The 10,225-nt window shown below is 39.1% G+C and overlaps 1 protein-coding gene across 1 annotated transcript; it reads right to left on the bottom strand.

The window, feature by feature from the left end:
• Nucleotides 1-9,308: 9,308 nt before the first annotated feature.
• LOC108372511 (cellular nucleic acid-binding protein-like) lies at nucleotides 9,309-9,785 on the bottom strand. The gene has a single exon (XM_017628228.1). The coding sequence runs from the start codon at nucleotides 9,783-9,785 to the stop codon at nucleotides 9,309-9,311; it is 477 nt and encodes a 158-aa protein (XP_017483717.1).
• Nucleotides 9,786-10,225: the final 440 nt, after the last annotated feature.

Genomic DNA, 10,225 nt, shown 5'->3' on the forward strand with positions numbered 1-10,225 from the left:
TTCTGAACTTCATTTGCTTAGTTATCAATTTTGTGAACCTGGAACGAAACTACGGAAACTTTTAGTAAGAGGAGATCGAGGGATTAATCTACTAGACACTGCTTGTAGAGAACATGATATATCATATTTATATAATAAAGATTTAGATAACCGACATATTGCTGATAAAAAATTAACTGAGAAGGCTTGGGAAAGAGTTAAAGCGAAGGATAGCAATCTTAATGAGAAAACAAATGCTTGGTTAGTTACAAATATAATGAAGACAAAAACGAAATTCGGTATGGGGAACATTTATAGTAAAACTAAGAAAGTGGGAGGAAAAACTGGTTATCATCTCTTCAAACATGCTTTAAAAAGTGCTAAACAAAATTTAAAGAAAAGTGATAACTTAAAAGATGCAATTAAAATTTCACGAAAGGTTGTAAATAATATTTTTAGAGGAAAAAAATCTATAATAAAAGCACCACGTGTAATACCATTACCTAAATCTGGAGGATTTCTCCCATTAGCGCCTTTATTCGTAGCATTAGGAGCACTTGGAAGTCTATCTGGCGGTACAGCAGGAATTATTAAAACAATCAATGCTATAAAAACTGGAAAGGAGCAGTTATTGGAGGCGAAACGTCATAATAATACAATGGAAGCTATTTCAATGGGAAAAGGAATGTTTTTAAAGCCTTATAAAAAGGGATTCGGATTATATTTAAAACCATACCAAAAAAACTCTTAATGAAGCTACCCAGAAGACCTCTTACTGATGTAGACTTAAAGAAGTATTCAAAATTTATTCCAAATTTTAGAGGGGTATTCATGTGTGACAGTTTAACCAGTAAACCATTTAAGAGAGAATGTGGAATAATAAATTTGGATAGTTCAAAGGGTCCAGGAACGCATTGGGTAGCTTACTGGAAAAACGATAGTAAGATTGATTACTTCGATAGCTTTGGAAACTTACAGCAAATAATAAAGTATTTAGTAAAAAACATTAGATATAACTATAATAATCAGCAAAGCTATAATTCATATAATTGCGGACATTTATGCTTAAAATTCTTATTATCAAAATAAATAAGTAAATATAAACCTTCTTTTATTTCAAATTAAATTTTATTTGTTCTCATCATCATCAACATCAACAGGCCTTTCCATTCATATACACATACATATTAAATACTTAGCAATCAACTATGTGCACATTATTAACACACTTTTCTAGGGGTNTGCACATTATTAACACAATTTTCTAGGGGTGGAGCATCTATATATGTATATGCATATGTACGTATGTATGTTTGCATATAGATGTATGTATGAGACCAATACACCTTACCAATTTTCGACATATAAACCACCTTGTATCGGATTTCTCAGATTTCCATCAGCGGTACACCCTGTGATCGATTCCGGTTCTGAATGTTATCGGATTTCTCAGATTTCCATCAGCGGTACACCCTGTGATCGATTCCGGTTCTGAATGGTATCGGATTACTCGGATTTCCATCAGCGGTACACCCTGTGATCGGTTCCGGTTCCGGACTCAGATTTGTCACCAGCGACATCTTGCGGCTTTTATCTGGGTTCTGAACTTGGATTACGATCGGCGACATCTTTTGGCGGAGCAGCAAAGCTTGCGGCAGAGCACCAGCAACCCGTATAGCGGTTCTGGACCGGTGCAGGCAGCAAACAATATGCCGATTCTGGACCGGTGCAAGCAGCGCTGCTAGCAGCGGTTCCAGAATCGGCATAAATATACTACTTATTTCGAAGTTTCGAACATTGTAAGCGATGGTACGGGGCGACCCGATCTCGCCAACCTAAAGTTTTGAATCTTGTTCTGACCACCACCGAATCTACATCTATTGTTTTTCAAATTATTGTAAAAATTACCAATGAGAAAATAAACCGCGTAATTATTGAAGTTTAAAGCAAAAAACTACCTCTTGTTATTTACCTAGGCAAATACGTAGGTATATACATATTTGCATACACTTGCATATTAGTGCTCTCCGCATTCAACCCCACGACCTCCCTTGAACAGTGGTTAAGATTAATGTTTGGTTGGTTTGAGTGGATTGTCACACAGGTAAAAAGCAATTAACAAGTTTGTCATTTTCATTCCACAACTCGTAAAACCTAGAGCCATTTGGCGGTATTAATGAATTTCAGTACGTCATACATAGAAAGGCAGTTGCTCTCTGAATTCTTCTTGGCCTTCAAATAATTTCGCTAATTTTTGCTAGTTCGTGAGCTCTCTCCCATCGGCGTAGCCAGAATGAAATTTAGGGGGGGGGAGGGGAGCTCCACCCTATTAAGCTGGCATTTCAGGGTACTATTTTATATATATATACGGAAAATTTGAATGTTAGGGGGGCTCGAGCAACCCCCTGCCCCTACCTGGCTACGCCCATGCTCTCTCTTCTAAGTCCTCCACAAGTTGAGATTTGAAAAAATAAAAAGTATTTTTTTGTCAAAAGATTTCGCACAAAATAAATGGTTGTAATCCAAAAATAGCAAAAATATGCAAAAACCATATCCATTTATTGTAAAATATAATAAAATATGCGCAATAAATATGTAAAAATTGGTATGTAAAATTGGTAAAATATGCACTAACGATTGAATGCAATTTTAAAGGAAATTTCATGATTCGTAAAGCTAACTTAAGCATTTCCATTTGAAGATGAAAATCATGCCTTTGCCTGAGATTCCGAGCCCTAATAATAAAATAACATGCAGACATGGGCGTAGCCAGGTAGGGGCAGGGGGGTGCTCGAGCCCCCCTAACTTTCAATTTTTCCTTATATATATATAAAATAGTACCCTGAAATGCCAGCTTAATAGGGTCGAGCTCCCCCCTAAATTTCATTCTGGCTACGCCGATGCATGCATTATACTGAAAAGTGTACGCTTGAATATACTTTCACTACACGTATGTATGTATGTAATTCATATTTACATATTACCATCATAATTCATATATTTGTGCATATTCCTACATTCGTTCGAACCCAAAAGCATTTGCTTGCATTACTTACATATACATATGTACATATGTAAATATGTATGCTGTATGCATAACAAAATGTATAACCAAAACAAACGCGAAAAATATCTCCCATACAACGTCGTTGAAAATTTTTCGCGATAAGTTTATCTCGATAAGCTGTTCTGAGTGATCGCGAATTGATTACTTGCATCCAAGGCCTTGCTTGCATCGTTTTTCTCATTTATGAGAGGCCGACATCGGCAATGCTCCGACTTCTCATATTCGAGTGAGAGGAAATTTCTTAATTTTTTCCGATCGCGAATGAAAAGCAGTGGAAATTTTTTTGTCGATCGCATTCCGAATGTGAGAGGGAATTTCCGAACCCTGGTTATTGTGCTTGCCACATAAAAGCAAAACGTTGAAAATTATTGAAATCGGACTAAAATTACGGCCGGTTTTCATATAACGGTAAATTTCAGAAATGCCTGAATCTTCAAATGTCGAAATTTAAGGATGCTAATTTACTCAAAATTGATACACCTCGGGTTACCATGTAACGGTAGCTTTCGGAAAGGTGAAAGTATATTTAATACTTGCGCCGGGTATTTAATGTTCGGCTCCGCCCGAACTTAGACTTTCTTACTTGTTAATTTAAAAAATACACAACTCCTATTCATACGTAAATGTGAAATTAAATCTTACAAGTTATATAGGCCCTTATTATGAGTTGCATACGATTTTCGATCTTCGCTGGTTATCGAAGACCGAAAGTGAAATTCGTATAATGAGCTATGCAACCGTGTCGAAATTTTCGTTGAGTATCGAATTTTCTGTCGAACAGAATTTTTCTTTCGATGGTGTAGTGAAGTGTTAGAAAATTGTGAAAAATATATCATTTTGCATTTATTTTCTTACTTTTTGGCGGCTACACGCTAACTAAACAGTTTTTTATCAATTTCATGCAGTTTTATTGCCGTGAATACAAAACACAAGCTCGAAAGTCTGGTTTTACTTGTGAAAGAAAATCCCAATACTCAGTTGGCACGATCTCTGAGAACAAGATCGTAGATCTGTTGATATTTTTAAATTATTTTAAATAGATTTGGCTCACAAACGCCTCTTTAGACAGTCGGAAATATTTAATAAATCTGTAGACAAATTTCTTAAATATATTTTATGTCAAAATATATTCTAAAGACTACACTTAAACTACCTTAAACATTTACTACTGCTGGCCAATTTACTAAGCTCTCATCCTCTGACGAATCGTTGAACCCCAGAGCTCCGTTGTACTGATTTTTACCACGTTTTTATAAACTTGCTTTCATTTTATTTCGTTTTAGTTTGCACAAAAATTAGATAAATATGTATAAGCACACTATTTAGTTTCCTCAATTTGTAAACAAAGCTTCTCAGCAGTGAAAAATATACTATTGTGAACAACATAAACGAGCGAAATTCACAATATCGAATAAGCGTCATAATACCAAATGAAAGCTCGTTCGATCAGCACTTTCGACCACAGTCGAAGATCGAATGCAACTCATAATAGGGGCCATAGCTTTTCTTCATTTTTTTTTGCCGGCGGGACCAATTTAACTTATTTCCACTAGCTTTGATTTTCTTTAATTTAAGTGTATTTTAGAAGACGGACGGCAAATTCTAGAAAAAGGGGGATGAGGGGGGGGGGGGAGAATAGAACCCCCTGATTTCAAAAATGCCCCCCTTTTTTTCTAGCAACCATATAGTTCTTATATAATTTGTTGTTAAAGTTTTTGTATAAACGCTGAATAAGATAGCAAAATACCATCAAACTTGCTGCTGCCAGACTGATAAAAGCGGATTCTTAATTCGGAATTTTCACATAGTATTCTCTCTTTGGTGTGCACCAACTGGGGCTACCGCCCCAGTGATGTAACCTTGGGAAAGGATAAGGTAACTAGAATTCCCTTTCTGTGTGGTAAACCTGGGGCTGCCGTCCCATTGATGTCTATTATGGTTATGATGAGGACTAAGACCCCTATCGATGCCAATATAAATTTTTCCAATCAGAGAAATGTACGTATTAAGCATTGCCTGTATTGCTTTGTATGTATTGTTTAGTACAATATGGCAACACATGTTATGTGTCAGTTTGCAACCTTTAACGCAAGTTTGTTTTTTGATTTATTATCAGATTTAAAAAACACAATTTAGACGGTATGCTTCTATCTCGAATGTTCGCAGAGGAATTGAAGTTTTATGTTCACATTTACAATAGAATTATGTTCTGGAGACGAGAAGGAAATGAAAGAAGTAGAGGAGAAAGAAAATAAAAAGAAATGCGATAGGCAGGGTTGCCACCGAGCAAGACGAATATAACAATAGGAAAATGATAACAATCCATGTGTTATTGTAAATATGGGTGCAATTCAACGTAATTTACAAGTCGATAACAGTTGAATTAAAGTGATTTATATACAAGATAAAATAAAATAAATAAAATGCAAAAACTTTGTAATATACAACGCTTTTATAAATGGACTAAAAAGTAGAAAATAATATTTCTCAGTCCCACAGAATTTGTTTTGATAACTTTTGATTTTGAAATTTTAGCAAAAGTCATTATAAACAATTAATGACATTGAAAACGAAAAACGTGGAGCGCATGCAGTACAAAGCATTCGATTTCATTGACAATAGTCAAACTACATAACATTCTACAGCGAAAGTACACATTTGATATCGATTTTAAACGGTCGTTATTCATATGCCCACATACATACATATGTTACTTTTCATATCAATTCAAGTGTATTACATGCGCCCCACGCTTTTCATTTTTAATGTCATTAATTGTTTATAATGACTTTTGCTAAAATTTCAAAATCAAAAGTCATCAAAACAAATTCTGTGGGACTGAGAAATATTATTTTCTACTTTATAGTCCATTTATAAAAGCGTTGTATATTAAAAAGTTTATTTTATTTTATTTATTTTCTACTTTTTAGTCTTGTCTGTACAAAATTTTGCAATAGATATTAAAATAATTCAACTTGCAGTGAAAGAGAACAGAAGACTATGCAAGCACAATGTTGTTTGCTCACATTTAGTATAAACATACATGTAGAGTCCGAAATAAATACACACGGCGTTTTGTATTTAACAGCTTTATTAATTTTAAAGTTCTGGGTTTAATCAGTCAAATGCGCTGTACGTGTGACTCGTCCGAATTTCGAATTACATCTGCTGTCCGTTTGTGCGTTGTCCATGTTGCTGTCCGCGTTCCTTTCGTTCATTGTCGTTCGTCAAAAAAGGATTCTTGTGCAGGGTTGCATATTAGCGTATGCAGTCCCACATTCGGCCCTCCTGACTACTCGTTCGGCTCGAACGATGGCTCCCACTTTTTCATGTACTCGGCGACAATGGTTGTGCGTCACCCTCGCCAACTTTCTCTACCTCGTATCGATCGTGAGCCAAAATTTTTGAAATCTTATAAGGGCCAAGATACTTTGGTCTTAACCTAAGGCTACTCCCGAATTGAGTGCGCTTGATGGCGACCAACTCATTTTGCTTATATTTTATTGCCTCCCTTCTCCTATCATCAAAAGTACGCTTAGTTTCTTTCTAAATCAACGCGATATTCTCTTTCGCTTGTTCGCGGATCACCTCACGTTCTAAGTCTAACTCATCGATATCAGCATTATGTATCAGCTCGCTAAGCTCGGACAACCCTTTAACCCTCATATCAAACCCAGTCAGTATAATAAAAGGTGCGAACCTAGTACTACGCGCTGGAGTGTTGTTGATGGCCTGCTGTACCCTGTCTATGTGTTTATACCAACTACCTGGTTCCTCAGAGCACAATTTCGATAACATTGGTACGACTATTTTATGCACTCGCTGAACTTGGCTTTTTCCTCGCGGAACACCTGTAGCGATTAACAAATGTTCAATACCCTCCCTTTCGCAGTAACCTTTGAAGAGGTTACTTGTGAAAGCGGCTCCTCTAGCAGTGATAACACGCCGTGGATTGCCAAAAATTGCAGCCTGTTTGGATAATCGGTCGACGACTGCCTCAGCACCGGTATTTTTGGTGCGGTATAACCACACAAACTTCGAGAATGCGTCCACCACAACTAAAATATAATTATACGCCTTCTTAGTTTGCTCCATAGGTCCAACATGATCAAGGTGAAAAGTGCTTAATGACCGATTCTCTTTATCAATGGGATTCAGTAGTCCTTCTTTCCTTCCTGCCTTGGCATCAGTTACGATGCATTCGACGCAACTCTTTACGACCTTGGCCGTTTTCGAGCTCAGCTGTGGAATGAAAAAGTTCTTTTCAACGGCTTCCTGGGTCTTTTTTACCGAGAAGTGTCCCTGCTTGTGCGCGGTTCGGATAATTTCATCTTCCATCAGCGAAGGCACCACTATAAGTTCCTTTACAGGATCCTTATAGAGTAAATTGGTTTTCATAAAAAAGTCCTCATACGTTTCCCTTTCTAACACCTTACAAACCGCTTTAATGCACTCGTCCTGCTGCTGGGCTTGCTTCAGTCTATGAGTGAGCGAATCCTCAAGAATCAGCATTTTCGACCCACTTCGATGCCCGATCTCATAATCGTGATCTTGCAGCCTCATGGCCCAACGAGATACCCTCAGCGGAACATCTTTCCTCCACATAGTCAGGGCAAAGGCGTTGCAATCAGTGACGATCTTGAAGTGAATTCCCAACAAATACACCCTCCACTTCTTGAGTGCCTCTACGATGGCCAACACTTCCAGCTCATATGAGTGGTATTTCTCCTCCGCTGGCTTGGTTTTGCGGCTCATATACTGGATTGGATGGAAATGCTGGTCCTTGCTGTCTTTTTGTAGGAGCACTCCGCCGTACCCATGCATCGACGCGTCCGTATGAACCTCGGTTATTGCCTTCGGGTTATAAAGTTTCAAAACAGGTGCGCTGACCAACGCAGCTTTTAATTTCGGAAACGCTGCTTGCTGATTTTCCGTGAAAACAAACTTTACCTCCTTCCGCAACAGGTCAGACAGTGGTTTGGCGATCACTGCGTACCCTTCAATAAATCGGCGGAAATACGACGTTAGTCCCAAAAACCTTTGTACCGATTTTTTGTCAGTTGGTGCCGGAAAACTCTTCACCGCGTTTGTCTTCCCTTCCGATGGTCTGATTGTGCCGCCTTGGATTATGTAGCCTAAGAAATCGACTTTCGTTTGGAGAAACTGACGTTTTTCCCACTTAATGCGTAAGTTAAACTGTGTTGCCTTCTCCAATACTACCTTTAGCTTGACTACGCCTTGATCTACGTCCTTAGAGGGAATTATAAGATCGTCCATATAGGTGACTACCGTTCCGCCCCTAACAAGATCCCTAAACACAGCAAAAATGTATCGAGTAAATACCGCCGGAGAGTTGGAAATTCCAAAAGGAACATACAAGAATTCGTATTGGCCTTGATGGGTCACAAACGAAGTATATTTCCTGGATCCCGCCTCGATTGGCACATGGAAAAATCCATTTCTTAAGTCGAGAGTTGTGAAAACATGAGCGCCCTGTAACTTTTCGATCACGTCGTCCATGCGCGGCATGGGAAAATTGTCTTTCATTACCTTTTCGTTTAGACGACGATAATCGCAGCAAAGCCTTTTGCTTCCATCTCTTTTCCCAACCAGGACAATAGGCGAGGCATACTCGGATGTGCTAGGCTGAATAATGCCTTCCCCAAGCCACTCGTTGACTTGCTTATCGACAACACATTTGTCGGAGTATGACATTCGCCGTGGTCCCTGATAAACGGGGATATCATCAGTTAAACATATTTTCATAACGACTGGAGATTCATGCCGCTTTCTCGGTACGAAATTCTCTATTAAGGATCCGGTCTCCCTTGATTTCGCGCTGTTAAGATGAGACGAGTCAACACTAATTTCCTGTTTGGCATTGGCGACAGACGCCAAACATATCTCTTTGAACTCCTTCAAAATAATTATTTCTGCTTCTGGCTCTTACTGCAAAGAAGCCGCTGTTGATTCGGTTTTAGCTTTGTTCCTTAACTGTACATATCTTCTGATACTCTCAAGTCGATCTGCCTCAACACATTGTTACCGATGATTGCTTGGTACACAATATCTCGCTCGCGGACAACATGAAAGGTGATATCTAATTCGACCCCGTCTATGTTTGTTTTGATATCGAAACTACCAATCGTATTAAGAGTACTGCTGCCTACGCCTCTCAATTGATGCCGTTCCTTAGATAATTCAATATCCCCTAGCATTAAGAGAACATCAAACCGCATAAGACACAAGTCGCACCCAGTGTCTAGCAATGCCGAAAACGTGAAATAGTTAATAGATCCTTAAAAATAACGCATCCTACAGAAGCAGCACGCACCGATTCTAAAGTGTTCACACGAGGTGTTTCCTGCTTAACCTGCACTTTCTTTGTCGGACAGTCCGCAATGCGATGTCCCGGTTTGTTGCATCCGAAGCATGTCGGCTGTCGCTGACGCTGACAGCTGTTAGCCAAATGCCCTACCTCGCCACATCGATAGCAACGTTTGTATCGGTTACTTGCGGCTTTGTTACACTCTTGCTCGAATCTTCGCTTTTCCCCTGCGCCCAAACTGAGTTGGCGCCCTGAACGCACTTTATCGTATATGAGAATCTGGGTTTTCAACTCTGCAATTGTAGCAGCATGATACAAATTCGCCTTGTTTGCCCTAGAGTCAGGAATACCATCCACAAAATACTCAATGAGGCTCTTGTCGTCTAAATTTATCGGCCTCCCTATCTCCATAAGACTGTAGAGATATTCACGATAGTCTTCGCCAGAACGCTTGCGACGATTTCCGAGCTCCCTATGCACTTCAATAGATGAGCTCGCTTGGGCGTATCCCAATTATTAATGCCGCGTTGACTACGCACATAAATTTTAGCAGCACTCTTTAGTAACTGCTTCCCATAAATAAACTTCTGAAGATCCCCCCACTGCACAGCTGTGGCATTATCCTCGAAATCGGAGAGCCATTCTTCCACAGAGGGATGCCCGATACCGCTAAATGACGTAAGAGAACCTTCAATATCGCGCAATGTGAAAACCGGACGACCAACCACCCCGGCCTGCGATACACTACTCTGAACAGAATCGCTCTCACTCCCGGAGCCGTCTTCGTCGCCTATGGTGAGGCCAAAATGCTCGCAAAATCGGTCCTGCAAAGTAGCTTTGCGTCCATTGGT

Source organism: Rhagoletis zephyria, unplaced genomic scaffold (genome assembly GCF_001687245.7).
Source record: "Rhagoletis zephyria isolate East Lansing unplaced genomic scaffold, Rhagoletis_zephyria_1.1 Rzeph_scaffold_05827, whole genome shotgun sequence".
NCBI lineage: Eukaryota > Metazoa > Arthropoda > Insecta > Diptera > Tephritidae > Rhagoletis > Rhagoletis zephyria.